The sequence below is a fragment of the Vombatus ursinus genome, unplaced genomic scaffold (assembly GCF_900497805.2).
Source record: "Vombatus ursinus unplaced genomic scaffold, bare-nosed wombat genome assembly UNPS02014962.1, whole genome shotgun sequence".
NCBI lineage: Eukaryota > Metazoa > Chordata > Mammalia > Diprotodontia > Vombatidae > Vombatus > Vombatus ursinus.
This window is the reverse complement of record NW_020954740.1, coordinates 970,582-996,162: the sequence shown is the minus strand read 5'-3', so window position 1 is coordinate 996,162 and position 25,581 is coordinate 970,582. Positions and strand designations below refer to the sequence as shown.

At 36.0% G+C, this 25,581-nt stretch overlaps 1 protein-coding gene across 1 annotated transcript in view; it reads right to left on the bottom strand.

Moving 5' to 3' along the window:
- The window catches only part of PDK3 (pyruvate dehydrogenase kinase 3), a 101,173-nt gene that overhangs the window by 4,132 nt on the left and 71,460 nt on the right, over nt 1-25,581 (bottom strand). Inside the window, exons 6-10 of the mRNA XM_027845459.1 lie at nt 18,444-18,521; nt 11,596-11,672; nt 8,230-8,331; nt 7,038-7,148; nt 509-622 (exon numbers count right to left, since the gene is read on the bottom strand). Of these exons, the coding sequence (XP_027701260.1) occupies nt 509-622; nt 7,038-7,148; nt 8,230-8,331; nt 11,596-11,672; nt 18,444-18,521 (482 nt within the window). The remainder of the gene's footprint in view (nt 1-508; nt 623-7,037; nt 7,149-8,229; nt 8,332-11,595; nt 11,673-18,443; nt 18,522-25,581) is intronic.

Here is a 25,581-nt window from a genome sequence, read left to right as displayed (position 1 = left end):
TTAGGGTGAGTGGGAGTAGAATGACATGGTCTGACATGTACTTTAAGAAAATTACTCTGCAGCTGGGCTGTATGGTAGATGGATTGGAGGAGGGGGTGTAACTTGAGGCAGGAAGATTATATAATATCATAAGTCAGGGAAAAAAAAGTTTTCATATAAAATGGAAATGTACTTGAGTGAAAATAAGGAATATTGCCTGATAACTAAGGAAGGAAGGAGGGAATAAGCACTTATTTACCACATACTATGTACCAGACTAATTACTTTTACAAATATCTCATTTGATCCTCACAACAACCCTGTGAGGTGTTGTTATTATCCTTATTTTACAGTTGGGGAAAGTGAGGCAGATGGCAGTTGAGTGACTTGCCCAGTGCTCTATCTACTGCACCACCTATCTACCTATGTCTTTATAACTTTCACAGCTTAAAATAAATTACAATGTAAGAACATAATGTTAAAACATTTAAACATAAAAACATTTTTAAAAACTATTTAGCTGAAATACCTTCAAATAAATTACAGCATCAGTACCCACTCCTTCCATTGAATAGAGTTTTAGGTCTCCTTGAAAGTATCTGGCATAAAGACGGGAAATGGGCAATCCATAGCCAAATCCAGCCTATAAAAGAAAGCCCAGCACAATAAGAGAAAGGAACAGGCATGATCACAAAGAAAAGATGTACATTTAAAAATGCATTTTAGATTTAATAAATACAAATATAAAACACATTAAATATGAGAAATATTCATTTGCCACAAACCTTTCCATATCTTCAACTTTCATAATGTATTTCAGAAACATCTATAATATGGAAGTCACAAATGGTCTCCAGTATTGGCTAGTTCTTTTTGAGTATCCAACAAGGTTTTGAAAGTGCTAACAAGTAAAAGTCATACTTTTCAAGGCTTTATCAGCAGATTTCCTTGTCCTTTTAAAGTTTTGGAAGCTACAATTAAATTAACAGTAAAAGATTCCCATTCACTAGTAACAAGACCTCAGTGATGAACAGAGAACAATTCTCAGAATGATTACTTCCTGGGGTAGTAAGAGTGCTCCAATATCCTGATTTCTTTGTTCTGGGGTCCTCACAAAAAAAAAGTTTATTACTTAGAATTTTCATTCATAGCTGTCTCTTCACTTAATAGAAATAAGGAAATTCCACTGACCTCAAAAAGTTCTCCAAGGTGGGAAACCTGTGGCCTCGAGGCCCTCTAAGTCCTCAAGTGCGTCCCGTTGACTAAATCCAAACCTCACAGAATATATCCCCTTAATAAAAGGATTTGTTCTGTAAAACTTGGACTCAGTCAAAAGTCTGCACCCAAGGACCTAGAATGCCACATGTGGCCTTCAGACCCCGGGTTCCCTACTCCTGTGACTAGATTATAAGCTGAATGCCAACAACTATCAGTCAATACACATTTATTAAGTGCCTACTATATGCCAGACACTGTGCTATCAGGTTAAAATATTTCCTAACAGAGAATTGCTGGACTCAAGGTGCAGAATAAAACGTATATTTTGAGACAAGACCAATGTGAGAATTTATTTTGCTCGACTATGTACATATTACCAAGGTCATTTTCAATTGGAAAACTGAACAAGAGGCAAAGAGAATGATAGGATTGTCCACCACCTCCCAAAAAAAGGAAAGGAAAAAAAGAAAAGAGAATCATTGAGACATTTTTTAAAATGCACAGACAAGAGAAGGGCAGAAAGAAACAGAAAAATAGAACATCTTTGAAAGTTGCATTTTGAATATAACTTCTCTGCAACTTAGAGCCTTAGAGAGTTGCCTTGAGCACTGAGAAGCTAGGTAGCTTGCTAAGGCTCATACATGCTAGCATATGTGCTAGAAGCAGGGTTCGAACTCAGGTTTTCCTGGCTTTGGGGCTATTTCTGCCTCTATCATATCAATAGATGTGTTAACAAACTTTTGACAAACTACAACATCCTTTTATGGCAAAAAAACCAAAAAACCAAAAACCAACCAACCAACAAGAACAACATAAAGCAAAGGAATAAATAGAACTTTTCTTAATATGAAAACAGTACTTATCAAAAACAAAGAGCTTAGAACAATCTTTAATGGGGAAACACTAGAAGTCTTTCTAATAAGATAAGAGGTAAATCAAGGGGCTGTCCACTATCACCATGACATAATTCTAGAAATGCTAGCTATTGTACAAACATACAAAAAGTCAGGGAATAAGTATAGGCAAAACCCAAACAAAATGACTATTTTTGGCAGATATTATGGTTTACTTAGAGAACAATAAATACAGGAAATAAACACATAAATCATTGGCATTTTTGTATATTACTAACAAAAACCAGCAGAATGTGAGAGAAAATATATATAATATAATAAAATTTTAAATATAAAATATAAAATATTTAATTTATAAATATAAAATAAAATATATATCTGCACATTTACTAAGACACATACAGGAATTATATGAATATAACTAAAAACGATTTTTACATAAACAAACTTAAAAATCAGAAAGGAATTAATAGTTCTTATTTAGGACATGGTAATATAATAGAAATGGAAAAAAAAAAAGAAAACTCAATTAATTTCCAAATTCAATACCATACAAACCCATTCCAAAGGATGGTTTTATAGAACCGGACAAAATTATCTCAAGATTCCTCTCAAGAGAAATAACGAAATAAGGTAGAAAATAAGGTGGTCTAGCAGTATAAATCTACAACTATACTGCAAAGCCATAATTATTTTTAAAAATTTGGTACTGGTTAAAAAAATAAAGAGTTGATCAATGGAACAGATTAGATAAACAACATGTAGAAGCAAGTGAACACTACACTGCAGGGCTTAACAAACCAAAGGATATGAACTACTAGAGTAAGGGCCCCCTAATTTGACAAAATCTGGGAAAACTGGAATGCAGATTAAGAGAAATGATGTTTAAATAAATAGCTCACAACATATACCACAATAAAGTCCAAGGAATACAAGACCTACACACAAAAGGTCATGTAAACAAATGAGAGGACAATGAAAGGTGCTAGGGCAAGAGTTCTTGATCAAACAAGGAACAGAAAATGAAATGGACAATTTTGATTACATCAAACTGAAAGGTTTTTGCCCAAACAAAAGCAATGCAACTAGAATTAATGAAAAAGTTGACTGGGAAAAAAATCTTAGCTACAAATATGTGGTATCTAAGACACATAAGGAAATTATTATCTATGTGTAATACACACATATATGAAAATGAGCTATTCCTCAATTAATAATGGTCAAAGGCTATGAACAGTTCTCTAAAGAACAAATTCAAGCCATCAAGAACCATATGAAAAAATATTCCAAATCACTAATAAAGAGAAATGTATATTTTTAAAAACAGGTAAGATTTATATATCACTTTATGGTTTGTAAAGTACTTCACATATGTTTTTTCTATGAATCCTCTCAACACATCCTGTGAAGAAAGAACTGTTATTATCCTCATTTTACAGATAAGAAAATTGAGGTACAGAATAATTAAATGATTTGCCTAGGATCACATAGCTAGAAAATGGTGGAAGTATAATCTGAACTCATATGTTCTTAACTCCAAATTCAGCACTCTTTCCAATATGCCACTTACCTGGGTTATACTTCACACTACCAGGATGGCAAATACAACAACAACAACAAAAAAAGACAATTGTCCGCGCGAGGAGGGAGGAGTTGTCAGTGGGATGATGAGCATATTAATATACATTAATGGTGGAGCTGTGAAATGGGCCAACTATTTTCAAAAGTATTTCGGAACTACATCCCCAAAAGCCACAACATTCTAAAGGGGGAAAAAAAAACTCTGAAAGACTTAAGAACACTGAATATTAAGATGAACATATGATGGTGAAGCATGCCTCCCTTCTCTTGGTTGAAAATGCATAACTAGACTTATATTTTTAGACACAGCCAATACAAAACACCCAGCTGTTTCAGTTGAATATACTTAATACAAGATAGAGGGACGGGGGTGTGTGTGTGTGTGTCTGTGTGTGTGTGTGTGTGTGTCTGTGTGTGTGTGTAAAAATTATAGCAATAGTAGAGAGATAGGTATGGCAAAACAAAAAAAAGGAAAAAATATCAATGGAACATTTAAAAATATACACAGGAGAAAAGAAGAACGTTCAGAAAGGCACAAAGACAAGCATAGCAATAGTAAATTTAATATATATATATAAAAAACCAAGTTGTATATATTTAGTGTTAAAAAACAACTCTATTTTTCTGGCCTTCTTTGAATATGAAAATGTTTGTGTTTATTGACTTCAACTTCTTAATACATTTTAAAAAAAGGAACATGCTCATGAAGTGTCACTATTCAGATGCCAATTTTGCTGCACATATGATTTATATACAATTTCCTTAACTCAAGGACTTTTAATGTAAAGCAGTGACATCAATACGGTTTTCAATTTAAAAGGTGCATCATGCTTTTTTTAATGGGTGGTATAAAATTAAAGCTTTCTCACCTGCCTCTCTCTTTACACAGTTACTGGCAGCCATCAAGAAGTTCTCATGCTGGCAATACAGCAATGCTAGGAACAGGGAGGGACAGGGGCTCTAAGACACCCAGCACAGTCATCATGACCCAAGTTTGAGAATGCCAAGTATTACTTCAGCTGCATCTATAAAACCTACAGGTAGTGCCCATACTTGCACTATTATTTCTGGCTAGAGTCATAATGCTCCAGATGACTTAGTTAGGATTAAAAATAATTCGTTCCAATTTTCACTTATGTCTTATTTCCAGCTTTCTGAGACTCTCTGAAACTTCCTTAATACTATAATTTACATCTCTTTAATTATGGGACTCAGATAGTTGCCAAAAGAATGGGCTACCTGCTGCCAAATAAAAAAAGCAACAAACAGTCCTTTATTTCGTTATTTTCCCCCAAAATGCTATCTACTGTTAAAAGAGCCACTGGCATCTCTGACAGCATAAATCCAAAAGAATATGTGTCCACTTTGTTTTGACATAACAATGAAGGAAAGAAATCCTTACAATGGTCATGATGAAGACACATACATGCTTATAAGAAACATACATATCACAAACATAAAGTGGACATGTAAATTTCTATATGCTGAACGAAAAACTTTAAAACTTTAAGCATGGTAATCTTAAGGATATAAACCTTGAAATTTCCTGTAGTTTAGCCCATCACACCTAAATCAACCTGGAAAGATGAGAATCAATTTACTGGGAATCCTGTGAGAGTAGGAGTTTACTCCTGAACTAACAACATATGTCAATGCCTACCTTTCTAGGTCTCCCAACACTAGAAAGTTTTCTTGGGAATCACCAATCATAAAAAAAAAGCCTTTCTTTCAATCAATCAAAAGTATTTATTAAGTGCCTATTACATACCAGACACTGTGTTAGGCACTAGAGATACAAAGAAAAAGTGAAGAAAACTAATTCTGTTCTCAAGGGGAATACATTTTATTAGAGAAAACAATACATAAACATAAAAGTATATACAGAATAAATTCAAAATAAATATGGGTCAGTTTAGGAAAGTAGAGCATGTTCAAAACATAGATGTGGGAGATGGCATGCCAGTCAAGAACACTAAGAAGGCCAGTTTAGCTAGACTGCAGACTATGAGGGAGAGTAACATATGAGGCCGAAAAGGTAATATGTGGCCAGGCAGTAAAGGATCTGAAAAACAAACAGCAGAGTTTATTTTATCCCACCTTCTTGACTCAGAAAAATCTTCACAGGAAAAATTAAGGCCACTTGCTGAAAGCTCTTTCTTCATGTCGCACAGCTCAGATGCCTTTCTTTATTATCTCCTCCTTTACCCACATCTTGCCAAGGCAAACCTCTTTACATGCAGGGGTCATCCCTTCCATCCCATTTTCTCCAGCAGATTGCCCCTTCTGTTTTCTCCACTCTAATCCTTAATCTTTCCCTATCATTTGGCTGCCTCCCACAAACCCACAAATATGTCCCTGGACTCCCCAATTCTTAACACACTCTCACTTGATCCAACAACCCCCACCCCAGCTGCTAGTTATCACACTATAAATTGTTCCTCCTCTTCAATTCCTTTAAAAAGTCATCTATATGCCTAGTGTGTCTACTTCCTCTCAACTCATCCAATTCTAAACTTTCTGCAATACAGTTTCTGACTTCATTATTCAACTGAAACTGTGGTCTCTAAAGTTATCAACAATATTTTAATTGCCAAATTTAATGGCCTTTTCTCAATACTCATCTTTCTTGACCCCTCTGCAGCCTCTGACACTCCTGAGCACTACACTTCTGCTCTCTAGTTCTCTCCGGGTATTTTTTCCTACCTAACTGCTCTTTCTCAGTCTCCTTTGCTGGAATCTTCATTTAGACATGCTCACTGACCTACAGCTCCCCCCTCCACAAGGCGTGGCCTGTTTTCTTATCCCTATATAACATCTTGCTTGGAGGGTCTTATTAGTTCCCATGATTTCATTATCAACTCTAAGCAGAGGATTTCCAGATCTATATCCAGTTCCAACCTCTCTCCTGAGCTCTGCTGTCACATCAACAGTTGCCCCTTAGACATCTTGAGCTTGTCCTGCAAATATCTCAAACTCAGAAAACCTAACACAGAGTTCATTATGCTTTTCCCCAAACTCTCCCCCATTCTTCTGAACTTCGCTATTGCTTCCTAGGGCATCACCATCTTCTCAGTTGTCTCAGCTCCCAACCTTAGTGTCATCCTTCATTCTTTACTTGCACGCACCCCACACACTCAATTTGTTGTCAAGTCTTGTCATTTCTACCTTCAAAACATCTCTCTTTATGTCCACTTTTTTCCACTGACCATATTGTTTCAAGCCCTCAGCATTTCATGCCTGGACTACCGTGATACTTAAGGCAGATTTAAAAGTTTTTTAAGTGAAAACAAAAAAGAAAGGTTGTTTGTATTGTTGCTGGGTTGTTGATTTTTTCTTTTTTAAAGAAAGAATTAAGTCAATGATTTACATTAAGAATCTTGTTTAGTTAAGTGTGTGAAATCTTACCAAAGGTGCTGCTCTTGTTGGTTCAAGGCTAGGTCTGGGAGCAGTTGAATACATATAGTTAAATAGACGATCTATTTTTCGCAGTGGAACACCACCACCTTGGTCACTTATCTATAACATACAAAAATTAGAATCTTCTCAAAAGTGGCATACAACAAATATTACATTAACTATAGAAAATAATTACCTGAAATATTCTAAAAATATACATAAGCTTTGAGTAATACAAATATACTAGTAAAATGCTAACTTTATGAACATCATGAAATTTCTACCTTAAAGTTACCACATGTGATTTCTTGTTATGAAACTTAAAAGAACTTAAAATGCAAATTGAAACAACTCTGAGGTTCTACCTCATACCCATTGGTTGGCAGAGTTTATCAAAAAAGGAAAATGACAACTGCTAGAGTAGCTGCGGGAAAACAGGTACACTGATAAAATGCTGGTCGAGCTACGAACTGGTCCAGGCGTTCTGGAAAGTAATTTGGAATTTGGAAACAGAAGTTACTAAATTATATGTACCCTGTAACCCAATGATGTCGCTATTTATACTTCAAAGACAACAAAGAACAAGGAAGAAATATATTTTCTCTTCATGTTACGGCAAAAAAAACATCTAGAAACTAAGGGGGTGCCTTTCAACTGAGCAATGGCTGAACACATTGCGGTATATGAATGCAATGGAATAATATGATGCTATAAGAAATGATGAAGGGGATAGTTTCAGAAAAGCCTGGGAAGCCTGGTATGAACTGATGCACAATGAAGCAGAACCATGAATATGATGTATATAATAATAACAACACTATGAAACAAACAATCTTGAAAGACTCAACTCTGATCAACACAATAATCAGGTCCGTGACTAGAGAGGACCAATAGTGAAGAATGCTACCTATCAATAGTGAAGAACACTACACAGCTCTTGTCAGAGATTTGATTCATTCCATGTGACAAGAGGTCATGTAGACTAAGACACACATTTTTGGACATGGCCAAAAGGAGAATTTTTTTTTTTTGCACGACTATTCGTATCAACTACAAGGATTTTCTTTTTTTTTTGGAGGGGGGAGGGTAGGGGGAGATGGAAGAGAGATAAAAATGAATGCTAATTAATTAGAAAAGAATTAAAATTTAATTTTAAAAATTCTGAATAACATGAAAGTAAGAACATTAATAAAACAGTTACCTTAATGGATAAATCTTCTTTGCCCAATGTTACTAGAGTTTTAATAGATGGGTAGCCTTCTTTTCTGTCTTCACAAAGTTCTACTGTTGCTCTCATTGAGTTCTAAAGTTTAAGAGAAAAAAAAAAGCTTTTGGTGCTTTCCCCCCATAAGTCTACCTATATAACTACCTATCTTTCTTCAGAAACAAATAGCCAAATAGATTTTTTAAAAAAGGAATTATAAAGAGAATAATTTATTTCATTCCCTTGGCTAACGTAAGGTAATTTGCACATATTATTTCTTAGGTAAATATTTGATGAGAGGAGTATTTGTTCTCCACAAAGACAGAAAGATATAACAGATAAAGAACCAGTCAGTTTGGGAGTCAGGAAAACCTGGGTTTATGTTCTACCTCTGACATATATTGAGTATGTAACTCTTGATTATGCCTCAGTTTCCACAACTATAAAATGACGAGAGTAACAGCATCCTACTTTCCAGGACTGTTGTGAGGAATAAATGGTATAATATTTGTAAAGAGCTCAGCACAGTGCCTGGCTCCATATTTATTCCCCTCTTCTCCCCTTCCCAACTGGATACTCAGTACCCGAGACAACTCGCTAAGAACTTAATTTATGGAACAACTGCTGACCTGCTAACCCTCCTTAGGTAAAGATGAGTCTTCCAGACTCCAGGCTCAGCACTCTACCAACTATGCCACTTAGCTGCCCCTAAGACAGCTTAGGACTATCACCTAGGACAGTCATCTACTAAAAGATAAAAGAGGCTGTAGGTTCTACTGTTGAAAGTAGTATCCAAATTATGAAATCAAGTATTCCTTATGTACTGAAATATATCCCCATGACCCATGGAAAAAGCATTGGGTTTGGTGTCAGAAGACCTGACTCTGCACTTACTACCTTTGTGACTTTGAATAAGTCACTTAGCTTTTCTGAAACAATTTCTCCATATATAAAATGAAGCAGCTGTATCAAACTAAAAAGAAATTAGGGCAAACTAAACCGTACGTAAGGATCCCTGTGGGCCACACACTGACTTAATAAATCACATACTAGTAGTATCTATGTTTTATTGTATTTTTATTTATTTTGATAAATATTTCCCAATTATATTTTAATCTGGTTTCAGCCACACTTGGAAGAGTTGTGGGCTATGTGTTTGACATCTCTGACTAAAGGATACGTAAGATTCCTTCTGCATCTCTTCATATGATTCTGTGATCTAAGTATTTATTTTCTTTGTGATACTTATCTTATTAAAATCTTTACTCTTTAAAATAGGTCTTTCCAGAGTCTCTGGGGCACTGTGGTCTTACTCTGGGGAGGCTGTGGATTGACCCCCGAAATTGTGTGGTCAACCAATGGAAGAACAGGAAGATAGGTCACTTCCCACTCTGTGACACAGACTAAGACTTATCAACAACACTACCACACCCATCTTGAACTTCCAATACTCCCTTGCACTCTTTCTAATTCCTTCTGTGCAAGCTCCCAATCTCTCTCCTTCCGGGCCTAGGGTAGGGACCTCAGGGCTTTGAGGTACCCACAACTGCATCTGAACAGGTGCCATTTGGAAGTTCTGCCTCCATGCCCCATTTCCTGGCTATGGCAGGTGTCATTGGAAGGTAGGCTCTGTGCCTAGGGACAGTGACTAATGAGAAGTGCCTCTTCTCTTTTCATGTTGGGTAGAACAGAGTCAAGAAGGATAAGGAGAAATGGAAAAATTGTGGTCCACATTACAGAAATTATTATATTATCTTTCTTCCCCAAACCACCCTTCTTCCAAACTTCTCTTTTACTGCTGGGGGATCACCAATCATCCAATCATCACAATCTTACGTCAACTCTGACTCCTTACTTTCCCTCACCCCACATATTCAATCAGTTCCCAAATCTTCTTTTTTTTTTCCTACCTCCACATCTCTCAAATCCAACCCCTTTCTACTCACAGAGTCATCACCCAAGTTCGAGACTTCCTCACCTTCTACCTGGACTATTGTTAATAGCCTTTTAATTGGTCTCCCTTGTCTCTCCCCTCTCCAATCTGTCCTTCACACAGCTGCTAAAGTGATTTCCCTAAAACAAGGGTATGACCACATCACTCCTCTACTTATATATTCCACACTCCCTATTAGCTCCCTGTTGACTCTTGTATCAAATACTATTTCATATTTATCTCATCCTTTTTATCTTCTAACTTCTGTGCAAGTTATATAACGTATATAATTTACAAATAACTAAATATCCAGATATTGGGGGTACAAATTCAAAAAACATTTTTTTACTAATAGAGGAGTATGAGATCAAAAATGTCTGGGGACCATCATTCTACAAGGATTTTTTTATCCAAGTTGAAATGTTCATATAAACTGAGCATACTAAAGCTGATACTTTCATATAAAATCACACTTATCATTCTATATTTATAGAACACCTTTCCTCCAGAGAGCCTAACAAGGAAGACAAGATTCATGTTTTCCACAAAAAATAATTATATTGCTGTGAAAAAGTAAAAGAAATATCAGGTAAAAAGCAAACCTTACAAAGCCATAGGTGTTACAGAGAAAGTTCATAATTCAATGCCCACATCTCTACCTTAAAAAGCTAAATCAGTTAACACCACAATTTTTTGGAAGCAAATCATTACAACTATGATCTCTCAGGTGCACAATTAATGTGCAATTAATAATAAATGTAAACAGATAGGACTATGAAAATTTAGATCAAAATGTCTTCTGCTTGTGATATCACCTCTGTAACCTCAATGATTACATTTTGTATGATAAATTTATTATTTATTACTTTATACTAGAAGTGAAACCAAAAGAGATGAATCACAACTTGGTCAACAACAGTAGCAACTTAATGGAAGCATTAAAGATTCTTCTCTTTTCCCCTCCATCTCCTATATATTTTCTCCACGCCTCAGCTGTGTGAAAATCAATTTGATTGACTCAGGTATGTAAAAGACTTAGAGTACATTATAGGAATAATAGCAATATTTGGAAATATAAGATACTAATAAATATATTTGTGATATGTGTATCATTCATTAAAGCCTTTTCCAGGAACTTGCATGTCCAAAGTACTCATCATTTCACAAAATTAACATCCAATATGAATAGGACTTAAAATTCACTATAGTAAAATTGTTTCCACATCAATGTGTAAATACTTACAAAAAATATACTGTACACAGCAACTTTGAATTGTACAGTACAAAATGCATGATACACAGGACATCAAAATAAGACTTTTTAAATGGTTATACAAAGTTTTATTCTTATGCTAATCTAATGAATATGTTACAGACCAATCAAAGTAATTTAAAATGAAGATGTTTCAATATTCTTAGATTTCACTTACCTTGAACAATTCAAACAGCATGTGAAACAGATGTGAGGGTACATAAACTACCTGAATAGGCTTGTCTGGAGCTTTTGCTGAAAACAAACAAAAACAAAGCCTTCATTGAAGGACAAAAGTATGAAAAGATGCAAGAACCTCTGTGTTGTACATATAATGCATGTCTAAGAGGTAGCGAGAAAGCGTCAACAGTGGATAAGGACTGATCTTGGAGTCAAGAAAATTCCCTATTAAATAAGTACATGATTCTGGCTAAATGACTTAATCTAACAGTTCCTTAATTATTTCTCTAACAGTATAAATTACAGACCAGTTCTGATAACCTCCAAACTGGTTTCTCTGGCCTTTCCCCACTAGTATACACTCTGACTAAAGTGATTTTCCTTAAGTGCAGATCTGACCCTGTCATTCCTCTACTCAATAAACTCCAGAGGCTGCCTATTGCCTCGAGGATAAAATAACAAGTCCTCTGTTTAGCTTTTAAAATTCTTCCCAGCCTGGCCCCAACCTATCTTTCCAACCTCATGGGATATTACTTCAATTCCTATACTCCACAATCCTGCCCAACATCAGCCTCACGTGCAACAATACTTCGCCCATCTGAGTGCCTTTGCCCTGGCTGTCCCAAGGCTGGAATGTGCTTCTTCCTCATCACATATTAGAGAATCTTTCTTTCCCTTCAAGACAGTTCAAATATCATCTTCTACATTAAGCCTGTCCCGATCACGACAACTGCTACTGCCTTCGTTCTGTTGTATTTAATTACCTTATATTTATTCTTTTTACTCTGGATATCCTTACATGTACTTCTTGTCTCCCCTGTTAGAATGTAAGCTCCTTAAGAGAAAGGATTGTTTCATTCTTATATTTTTATCTCCTGCACAACACCTGGCAACAGTGGATGCTTAATAAATGCTTACTAATTTATTTAAATCTGCCTAGAGGGGTTTCTATAATGTGAGTTCCAAACATCAATGAAATTACAAATATGGATTCTTACTCCTATCCTCATTTGGGGGAAAAAAAAAGGTTTAAGCTATATAACTAAGGATTTTTATTAGAACTTCAGAGCTCTACACTCTCATTGTGCTCCAAAGCCACCTAATAGAGACTTTATGAAAAAATTAACTATAGATCATAGCAATATAAACCACACCCACCTAGACTACAGTAAACTCAACCTAACAACAACTACTAACAACATGCAATCTCAAACATAATAAATGATGGTTAGCTGGGTGTGGCATTTCAGAAATTCAAAAACATGGAGAATTCAAATTCTGCTATTCTATTGGTATATGATTATGTATAACTTACCTTAGGACTAAGCTCTGGGAATTGCTGAAACATGCCCAGGTAGATTAACATACTGCAAAAGGGGCTATGAACACTTAAGCATGCTCAGGTGGAAACAAATGAAGACCCTCAAAACTACACATAAAATCTTCCTTTTGATTGACTAGAACACAATGATCTAAGATACTACTATAATTCAAGATATTTTACTCTCCAGTCAGTCCATTAAAAAAATGTAAATGTTTTCTAAGGCTACACCTAGACCCTGTATAATCCTTTTCCGGTTTTGCCTTCTAATTTCTTATTTTATCTGAGCCTGTTTCCTTTCTTATAAAGAAGAAATAATGATTCTTTTTTATAGGCAATAATATGAAATTATTGCTTCCATTCTGTTGGGAGAAAAAAAATGAAAAATGATTCCTTACTTAGCACTAAGAAAGGCCTACCTAGGAACAAGAAGCTCAAAAAAATGCTATTTTAATCATTCAAACTATGGCTAACCAACTCTCTTCTCTCTAAATTTCTATGGTTGAGAATCCAACGCTGCCTGGGTGAAAACTACCTTCTGCCCTTTCCTCAGCCCCAACCCCTATCCTTCCTCAGACCCACTCTGCTCTACCCAGTGGTGTGCTGGTAAATGTTGAACAGGGAGACATATTTTTAAGTTTAATATATATTATAACATTTTCTCCATCGCTTTCTTTAGTCCAATCAACAAAACAATATAAATCAAGCTCTAATGTAGCCTTTGCAGATTTATGAGGTGTAAATGCTCACACTGAAAATTTAACAATTGGTCCAGACTAAGACAACTGAAAATCCCAAGAGACAGAGTGTGTGGGTAATGAATAATCAATTTATTAATTAGGCTATGATGGTCAGTGATTTCTCTCAGGAACCAAATATGGCAAGGGAGACCCTGAAATGCCTTAAATCCTTTATTACCTCTTACTTGGACTACTGCAATAGCCTTCTAATTGCTTGCCCTGTTCTCAGTCTCTGTCTTCTCCAATCCATTCTCCACACAGCTGCCAAACTGATATTCCTAAAGGGTCTGAATATGAACACTCTTCTGTTTGAGAAGTTTCAGAGACTGCCTATGGCTTCTACAATACATTAACTTAAAATGCTTATTCAAAATCTTGTTCCTGTGTATCTTTTCATATTTATTTCATATTATTTCTACTCAGTCAATCTACATTCAACCAAAAGTGATCTTGTCCAAGGGGCAAGCATGTGGGGCTGAGACAGATTTAATATGTGGTGGCCACCAGGTAATGAATTTTTTTCAGCCACAATAACTCATGAATACTATTTACTAAGGTATAGAGGACTTCATTGTGCGTTAGTAGAGAGTATACCCACACCAATGAAATCATAAATCCTTGAAATACTTATCTAACAGAGAAGTGTGCACATTTGTAGTCAAAAAAAGAAAGGGAGAAATTCAAGATATTAGAGAGCTAGGTCATGAGGGGGGATATGGCATATGCTTTACTAACACAGAATCTCACAAATGGAAGAGACTTCAGACGACACTTAATTTAATCCATACCTGAACCAAAATTCCCTCCATAACATACCTGACAAATGGTTGTCCAAACTTTCTGAAAACCCTAATCCAGCAAGTACAAATCCATTACTTCTCAAGGCAGCCCACTGTACGTTTGGATAGCTCTAATTTTTAGAAAGTTTTTCCTTACATCCAACATAAAGATCTGCCTCTCTGCAATTTCTACTTGTGGTGCCTATTTCTGCATTCTAAGATCAGAAAAACCACTGTCTGGCCATGATTTCCTTATTTTATGCTTTTTTAAACTAAAGCATAGTATTTTAAATCATCCCTACTGAATTTCATTTTAGTAAATTCAGCCCAACATTCTATATTATGTAAATCATAACTCTGTCATCTAGCATGTCAGCTACTCCTCCCCATTTAATGTCTTCTAAAAATTGGCTAAGCATGCTTTCTATGCCTTTAAGTCACTGATAAAAACGTTAAATGTTAAGAGGACCAAGCATAGATACCTGGGCACCTCTACTAAAGATCTCAATGTAAATATAAACAGACATATCAGTGGCTATTCTATAGTTCCTGTGATAGTTTACCTAATCATAGAAGGAGAGCCCATGTCTCTCCTTCTTGCCCACAAGAACAGCACAAGAGACTCAACATACTTTGCTACAACCCAGATAAAGAAAACCTGCAGAATTCCTTTTTAACACTAATTTTATTGCATTATAGTATAAATCCATTTAGAATGGAAGCATTTAGGTAGAACTCTAAATGCGATTCTATTAAACATTACAATTTTTAGGAGATATCCAGCACTAATTTCCTATTTCCATTTATACAGGGAAAACTTTTACTTGTCACAAGTGAAGGATATTCTTTAAAGAGATTCCCAAAGCAACACATGTCTATATTGCACGAGACAGTAGCAAACTAATACTATCTATGCTAAATTTATTTGTTAGAAAAGAGGGCTCCAAAAATTACCAGTGAGGTACTACCAGAAATAGATTTGTTTTTTTTAATCCTATCTTATGGACACTCCACTTGCTCAGTGCGACAGTCTTGGCTAGTAATGAATGTGCTAACACAGCTGGCTGGCATCTGGGAATCAATAAGAAAAGACCTGCTGCTGTGGATTTCAGAGGAAGTAACTCTGCCATTAACTCAAAAGAGCAATTTGTTACTACCTGGGAATTTAAGTTCCATTAGTTCGACAAATACAAATCTGGAACATTATGTCAAATCATGCTCAACCAGTAGGAAGAGACATAGAGGGACTACTAAGATGTTTCTTATCAGGGATACACAAACCAAGTCCACTTAATGGGTGTAGCAAATTTATGTAGAATAGGGATGCAACTCTTCCTGTAGTATTTATTCCATTCCCAACAACACACTCTGAAAACCAGGAAATGCTTTCACACTGCTATTTCTCTCATATTAGGCTGCTCTAATGTTCTTCAGCTGGGAATTAGCTATTCCTTTTACATTAAAGCAGAGAGCTCTGGGGAGAACCCAGCCTTCCTAGGAGAGGAAATCTACTATATTCCAGGGAGGTAGTATGGCACAGTAGGTAAAAAGTCAGAACCAGAGTCAGGAAGACTTGGCTTCCATTCCCACCTCTGACACATTAAACTGTGTTACCGTGAGCAAATAACTTAACCTTTTAGTGCTCCCAAGCAACTCTTTTAAGATGAAAAGTGGCAAAGCTGTTGTGCTCTGTATTTGTGGAGAGGATTTCCTTTACCAGGAGTTCTCTACACAAAAGAAGTCACAGTTCTAGTTGAAAACAAAACAAAACTTAATCTGCATTAGAGAAGATGCTGCTCTTCTAAACTGCAAACAATTAATTGTTCTTATAGGATAGAAGTAACCCCTAAAAGTCTATAGCTACCTCTCAACCTATTTTAGTTCAATAGATGAAAAACTACTATAGGTTTAAAGGTGCTTCAGTCAGAAGGACCCTAAAACATTAATGCTCAAAGCCAATTAAGACTTGCTATTTCTAATGCTGAAGAATGGGTCAATTAAATGAATTTTTAATAAGTGTCTATTCATCCATTTATTCATTCCCCCCCCCAAAAAACACCCCACATATTAAGTGACTACTATTTGCAAAACACTGAATTAGACCTGAGTACTTAAAAAAAAAAAAGATTAGGTAAGATAGCCCTTAAGTTCACAGAGCTCTCAGAGCTCACAGACAAGTTTAGCTCAAATAACGAGCAAGCCGCTTCACCTCTGTGGGTCTCAACTGTCTCATTTATAAGTGAGACTAGATGTTCTCAAAGGTCCCTTTCAGTCAGAAATTGTCTTAATCTTGTGTGCTTGATGTCATGAGGAATATAAACCCCCAAATATATGAGATTAAAAAGTTTTTACAGAGATGGAACTAACATAAAGTGAAAAAATGTGATTAATTGTCAAAATGTAGAAAGAGTAAGAGTTATAAGAACTCAGAAAAGGCAAATATAAATGTGGGCCCAATTAATCAGGTCAAGATGATTTTATCTGGGGGGGAGGCCCTAAGCTAGGACTTGAAGGATGTGAACAGAAGGAAGGTTAAAGGGCAATCAAATCCATGAGGGAAATGATGAGTAAAAATGAGGTTTAAGAAAAAGGCACGTTAGGTTCACAAACAACCAGAGCAGGCAGTCAAATGAGTTGTTTGTTTCTTTAGTGCCTGACAGAATACCTTTTACATTATAGAACTTAAAAAAGTCTTGCTGAATAAATGAATAAATGAATGAAATACGCCAGATTTTTGAGAGCCCTGAAAGCCAGGCAAAAGAATTCATACTTGATATGGTAGGGAAAGGGGAGTTAATATTTTTGGACTGGAGAGTGACCTGATTAAAAATTTGTTAAGAAAGATGAGTTGTTTTTTTCCCCAGACATGACAAACATAAGAATTTGTTATGCCCAACTATACGTATCTGTTACAAAGGTTTTGTTTTCCTTTGTCATTCTTTTTTTTTCCGTGTGGAAGCAGGTGGTGGGAGAGTAGGGCTAATGAATGGGTTGTTATAAAAACAAAAGAGAGGGAAAAAAAGGATTATTGAAGTATTTTTTAAAGAATAGAAGGAAAACCAAACAGAATGCATAAAGCAGGGCAGCTTGGAAAGTTACATATTGAATTTATTATACACTTAAAAGAAAAATCAAGGAGTGTGTATTGGAAGTTTACAGTTTTACAGATGCACAAACATCCTTTTTTGGAGGGGTTCTACTTTTATACAGAAATGCTTATTTTATTAAGTGTTTAGCTTAAAAATTTTTTAAATAAGTTATTTTAAAAAAAAAAACTGGTCTGGCCACAGGATGCAGGATGGGCTGGAAGGGAGATACCAGACAGAAGTAAGAAAAGCAGACAGAAGGTTTTTAAACTAATACAAGCACAGGGTGATAGGTTGATGATGATGATGATGATAAACGACAACACCACCTCATTGCTTTTCCTCAAACAAGACATGCCATCTCCTGACTCTGGGCATCTCTGCTGGCTGTCCTCCATGCCTCCTGGTCTCCCTGGCTTCTTTCAAGTCCCCACCAAAACCTCACCTTCTACAGGAAGCCTTTCCTGATCCCCCTCAATCCCAGTGCCTTCACTCTGCTGATTATTTCCAATTTGTCCTCTATGTAGTTTGTTTGTACATAATTGTTTGAATAGCGTCTCCTACATTTGACTTTTAATTCCTTGAGGGTATGAACTGTCTTTTGCCTTTCTTTGCAACCCCTGACAAAACTGACTGACAAAATAATAATGGTCTAAAATGATTTTACCATTGATTTTATATACATATTCTTATTTGACCCTCACAACAACATTGTTGGTATATACCAATAACACTTAAGTACTGGTGTCTCTGTTATAAAGATAAGTAAACAGATGCCTAGAAAGGTTCAAGGGTCTTAGCCAAGGACACACAAGTAGCCATTTACATAGTAAATGTTGGCTCATATTAGCAGCAACTAAATGTTAGCAGCAACTAAATCACCTCCTATATGTAAGAACAAAATTAATTTTTATTTTTACCATTGAATTCTTCAATTTCCAATTCTGGGGCTACCATATAATACTGTTCACAAAGCATCTTGGCTGTTTCATATGCATCTGCAAGAGAAAATTTTTTTAAGAAGTTGTATTATTTTTCTGGAATAACAGACAAAAAAGTATAAATATTTTAAGGATCCAATTTTTATGAATTCTTCCTCATACCTTGAAACAAAAAGGGCAAAAAAGAGACTTTTTACATAGATATATTTAAGAATTATCCTATATCATTTATTCAACAAATACATGAATCCTTACAATGCTGCACTCTGCTGGGTGCAGATAATTAAAATTAGAAATGATCTCTTCTCTCATGGAATTTAAGTCAAAACATTCACACAAATAAATTAAACCAAAGTTAGCATGTGACACATGAATAGTTTATAACTCCTATAAGATTTCAGAAGTAAAAAGTTAACTTGTAGCTATAGGAATCAAAGTTTTCATAAAGAAGTGGGCTCCTCTTTATTGAAATGGAACTTTTCAGTCTGGTGAAGCCTATGAACCTCCATCTCAAAATCATGTTTTAAATTGCATAAAATAAAATACACAAGATTACAAAGGAAACCAATTATACTGAAATAGTTTTCTCTCTCTCTCTCTCTCTCTCTCTCTCTATATATATATATATATACACACATATATATGTATTTTTAAAGTTCAAATATACCTTGTTAAGAATCTCTGGAATAGACTATGTCCGGAGATAGGGTTCTAGCTCTAACAATGACGCTATCTGTGTAGTCTTCAAGAAAGTCAACTAATCTCTACAAGCTCAGGTTAAAATTCAAGGATTATAATTTTTTTATCAGACTTAGGATTCTTTAAAAATTTCTCCTTACAAGCCCTAGCCAAAAGTTTACCTTTTCAATTTTGAGAAGAACTGTGATATTCAGAGGTTATAACTAACTGGGGAACAGAGGAAGGGAGAAGAGAGATAAACATTTAGTGCTTACTATATGCCAGGCACTGTGCTAAGCGCTTTACAAATAACATCTCATTGATCCTTACAACAACCCTGGGAGGTAAACAGTATTATTATCCTCATTTTACAATTGATGAAACTGAGGCAAACAATGGTTAAGTGACTTGCCCAGGGTCACACAGCTAGAATTGAACTCAGTTCATTGTGACTCCGGGTAGTTTTCTATCCACTGTGCCACCTAACTGTTCTTTATATAGAACAAAACGTAAACTAAAAAGCCATTTTCAAATAATTTGCCTCATGCATGTCAAAATCATGTAAGATTCTAAGGCAGACTTGACTGCGTAGACTATTTTGACAATCTGTTGCAAGTTATCATGGGAAGTCTAAAGCAGGGAGATGTATGTTTGCCAGTGACATGGAAGAAAGCCATCATAAAGTCAAAACAAAAGATGAATTTCTTATAAGTGGTGATGGACTCCAAAATTAATTGTTTTGAGTTCTAAAATGCTACAAAGCCTTCTCAGTGAAATTTACAACAATCCAAAAGATATCAATTTAACCAGTCACAATGGGTGAAAAAAAGTGTATGAAAAATCTAGACTGCCCAGATTATAACATGGAACTGGAGAGGTGGTTCAATGAATAAGACCACCAATATATGCATCTTGGGTACTATAGATGGATAATAGGCTGGGGTTCCAAGCTAAGCAGTACCCTGGAATGCATATGAAAAATCAGAGTGATTTCAATGATCTAAAAATGAGTATTGCTATAAAAGTTTATCGATTCAATACCAATATTCTCCAAGTGATGCTATCTGGCTATGACTCACAGAATATAACATCAGAAAAATTCAAACAAACAACTGAAAGGGCAATAGAAAGCTCCCCTGTAGATGGAAGTATGGTGCTGTATACAATCACTGCTGATTTCCACTAAGAATCAAAAAGATATCACTGAGTATATGTAGGACAAGATGGCCTAGACAGTGAGATGAAAAGAACAAGCAGATAGCCTGAATAATACATTCAAGACACTTGAGGCCTAAAAAGAACAAGAAAAATAACAAGAATGAAAAGGTCCCTAGTCTCATTTCTTTGCAGAAGGGGGAGGCCTATGAGTATGGAACGTTACACATACTGTTGGCCTTTTTTTGATACGTGGGTTAATTTTGCTGCATTTTCTCCTCTTTTATTCTTCATCATAAGAGATGGCTCTCTGGAGGAGCTGGGGAGGAATACAATGGGAAATGTGGGTGATGTAAAAACAAAATATATCAATAATTTTAAAATTATATAAAACAAAATAATATATAAATATTTCATATAAAATATAAAAACAAAATATTTCATATGAAATATAAAAACAAAATAAGGAAAGCTACCAAATGCTGGAGAGATTTTCAATGGAGGATTTATGGTAAAACATGAGAGTCACATAATATATGAATGTGTGGACTACTTTCAATCTGATTCAATGAAGGGAAATTATGGAACATTCATAGTATCCAAGTAAAGTGCATGTGTGTGTGTGCCTTATAGCTACTAAGCTAGGTTGAGATGTCTTCAAGGATCTCTGTTATATTTCCTTTCTCATCCTAGAGACTAATTAATATGGCAACTATGCATGAAGAAAACATAGAAGGCATAAGGAAAATAATGAGACAGTATTTATTGTGGCATTACAGAGAATATTTGGAGCCTATGTTGAATATTCATTCAAGGTAAACTTTTGTTTCGCTTTGAACTGTGAAGAACTATCATAACACGTAATACATAATACAAAGAACTGCCACTGGAGTCAGGAAGACTCAGGATCAAGCTATGCCTCTGTCACCTATTGGCAGGTGACTTAACCTCTTACTGCCTCTATCTATCATTTACAGGTGACCTGCCAGTCTGTATCAGTGGAAATAATTTCCATACAGGTAGTTCCTTAAATCAGCATAGGTCTAGTCCAAAGTGGCAAGTGAAATCCAAGACTGCCCAAATTACAAATTCTTTGGAGAAGAGAACAGAGAACTCTAAAGAATCTGTTCCCCATCACCTAGCCCTAGCCATCCTATCTCACTTCAGGAAGGGATACAAGAAAGGGCAAAAAGTTAAATGGTTCTGTAGTTAGATCTCTATCTGCAAGGGTAATGATATAGGTAGTTACTTATATGTATCATAAATGATTCCCTCAATACTAGGTACTCTTTCGGTGAAAGAAAACTGAGTTTATTTGCAAAGATATAGAAACATGACTTTTGGGCCAAATTTGCATGACATCTCATAACTCACACCTACTCTGTGAAGTGTTCTGTGTTCTGCTGGTAACCACAATGGACCTGACCATGGACCACCTGGAGAATGCTGACATTATTTTGCCAAGGGTCAGGAGATAGAGACACATGAAACACATTAAGATGAAAATAAGAGGAAACCACAGTCCACCACAGACAACTCTTTGAAAACTTCCTAAAGCTTTTTCTAGCCATTAACTGCTAGAGTTTTCAAACTCTGCCCAATCACGTTCAAAAAAGATGAGACATTTTGACAACGGTAAACCATCTCTGACTGCAACATAAGCATACTTGTTCCTATAGTCTAAATTGCTCCTTTTCCCTGACCCAGCCTCTGAAATTCACCTGCAATACTTGACCCAGCTTTGTTACTGTGGACTTGCATCCAATTCTAACAGGGTATAAGGAGGAGGTATGTGCTTTCTTTATCTTGCAGTATGAGCAGCAGGGGCACTTGGCACAGGCTTCAACACCAGTGAAGTTTAAGCTGTGGCTAGGGTACTAGGAGTATAGTTATAGGCTTCTCTTAGGTTTTATACAAGTCAGATTTGGCTGGGGGTGGGGAAGATGTACAGGCTAAATCTTGTATATTACAGTATATATTAGTTTAATTTAAAACTCTAAAAGGGTTCTATCAAAACCTTAGAATTATGCTAAATATCAAGTTTTTTAAATACATAATAGTGTAGCGGAAGTATGTAAAATTTTGAAACGCAAAACCTCAAAGGACAAACCCAAATTCAAGATTCGCTTGTTTTTTGTGTTAGCAAAGATCACCAAGCTATGCTGAGTCTCCATCTAGTGACAGATGTTAGCACCGAGTAGGAGACTCAGAGTCTTCAAAACCACATTCCTCCCAATCTACAATTTTTAGTGCTAACATCAGAAACTTTTTTACTACCAATGTACATTTTACAAAGTCAATAACAATTGCCACGATTAATGACATAGATATTATCATTAAAAAGTAGAGAATCCTATCCTTCAGAAGACCTATATTTTGAGATATACACAAGATAGCACTCTAAGAAACAACTAAAAACTATTTTCATAGCAATGACAGTGAAATTTTCACCAGTGTACTCACAAAATCATAGAATTTGGGAGCTCATCTTTGTACCCCCACCCCCAGCATATAGTACAATATTCTCACATAAAATTAATCAACAAATTAGAAGTTGTAAAGTTTAAAGAATGAAGTTTTTAAAAGTTTGGAAAATAATTATTATAGTATATTGTTAATAATACTGGCAAAATTTGAATCCTGTTTGGTTCCCCTTTTCAAAAAGATTTATAGCATAAGGGTTTATATAATAGTCTTCTTTATTAAATAGCAATCCAACTAATACACAAGTGTTTGTTTATAGAGCATTATGACCGACTTAATAAGGAAGCAGAGACACAAAGATAAAACAAGTATTAGCCACTGCTGCCAAAAGAAGAAACAAAACAGGGGCATCAGAATGCCTACAGGACAAAATGCCAACACCTTAGCCTGGCTTTTAAGGTCTTCTACCATCTGGTTCCTTCTTAAGCTTTATTTCACACTATGTGTAGTCTAGACATTTTATCTCCCATCTCCTCCTTATCTCCACCTCTTATAACCCCTGTCTTCCTTTGAGACTAAGTGGCAAAAGAGATATGGCACTGGGCCTGGAGTTGGGAAGACCTGAATTGAAATCTGACCTCAGACTTACTAGCTGCGTGACTCTGGGCAAGTCACTTAATCTCTGTTTGCCTTAGTTAACTCAGCTATAAAATGGACTAACAAGAGTACCTCCCTCCCAGGGTTGCTGTGAAAATCAAATGAGTTAATAACAGCAAAGTGTTTAATACAGTGCCTGGAACAAAGTAAGTGCTGTTGTTTATAATGTTTATAATGTTGATTATTATTATCATAATTATGACTGAACTTAGGTGCTATCTCCTCCAGGAAATCTTTCCTGATCCTGTCCCACTCGAATCACTCCAGTTGAGCTTTCTGCTTTCTCAAATTATTTTGTTATAGTTATACATACATATATGTGTATGTGTATATGTATGTATTCCCTAGAAGAACGTAAGGTCTTGGAAGAAAAGAATTGTCTTTGTAATGCTTGTGCCAAAAACTGTGCCTTGTACATACCAGGTACTTAATGTGTACTAACTGAACAGAACTGAATTGAATTGAATTATGTTAAATCAGTAGTTCCCAACCTGTAAGCTGTGGACTTCTGGGGCCCTTAAAGATATCTCTGTGAGAATTTAAAACTTTAATTTTCTTAGACTCATAAAGTTGGAAGGGTCTGAAGCACAGATCCCCTTTGATACCTCTGCCCAAAGCATGAATCCCCACTATAATGTCTTTGACAAATCATCTACTGCCCATACTCTGCTTGAAGACCTCCAGGAAGAGGGAGCCCACTACACCCTGAGATGACTTGTTTAATTTTTGGACTGCTCTAATAATTAAATGTTATTCTTTATGCCGAGACGAAAATCTGTCTTGTCAGACCATTAGATCCCCTGCAAGTCTTTTCTTTTGCAGGCTACACATCTCTAATTTCTTCAGCTGATTTCTCCTGCCATGGCAATGTTTCAAGTTCCCTTTCCATTCTGGGCAGCCTCTTCTGGGTATCTTCTAGCTTGTTCAAGGTGCCCTCTAAAATGAAGTAACCCCCTAGCTCAGGTGGTCCAAACTATATGACCTATGAAGTCCCAGTTATGACTCCATGATATCCTCACTACCGAATCTAATGTGTTCTTTGCAGTCCTCATCCTTTCTGAAGCACTTGATACAATTTATCATGGTCTCCTCTGAGATATTTTCAACTTTTTTTTTGGTGACTCCACTCTCTCCTAGTTCTCTTCCTAAACATCTGTTCATTTCTTGTAAGTATCTTTTGCTAGACTACATCCATGCTACACTAACTGTGGGTGTACCTAAGGGTCTATCCTGGACCTGGTTTTCTTTTCTCTTAATGCTCTCTCATTGGGTTAGTTCCCATTAGTTCAATTATCATCTCTATGCAGATGATTCCCATGTCCATATTATCTCATCCCAGTATCTCTTTTGAGCTCCAGTATCACATTACTTGCTGATTACTGGGCATTTCAAAATGGATATCCCATAGGCACCTCAAACTCAGTATTTCTAGGATTCTTATCTTTATCTGCCAAACACTCTCATCTTCCAACTTGCTTAATACTGTAGAAGGCACTACCAGCCTTCCAGTCGCCCAGGTTCAAGATGGCAATAATATCCTCACTTTTAAGAAAACCACTTATCTTACCAATTCCTAAGTCTTTTCCTCCTCTCCACTCACTAATTGTAATTACCTACTTAATCTCCTTACCTCAAGTTTCTCAGCTAACCAAGTGATATTCCTAAACTGTCTGACCTACTCCCCAGTCTCCCCATTTAAAGATCCTCACAACTGAGTCCCTCTTCCTACCTTTTAAGTTAAAAAATCACTCCCCTCCATCTACTGGCTTACTTACTGTTACACACACATCATCCCGTTTCTATGTCTTTTCCACTGGTTACCATTCAGGCCTAGAATGCACTCTTGTACCTCTTTCTGTATCTTGGAATCCTCGGTTTCCTTCAAGACTCCATCCCAAATAACACCTTCCACATAAAATCTTTTCCTGTGCTCATTTTGTAGATACTTACACACTTAGATATTACCTCCTCTACTAGAATTTTATGTTCTTAGGGAAGAGACTGTTTGCCTTCTGTCTTTGAATCCCTGGTGCTCAGAAGGGTGTATGGCACAATGTTGTCACTTAATAATTGCTTGTTGACAGACTGAAGATAAGAATCAAAAAAAGCCCATCAGGTTTGACAATTAAGAGATCACTGATTGGTTGTTGTCGATTTGGCCTCTGAACAACATGGCCAACACATCAGAGTTGTTCTCTCTGCA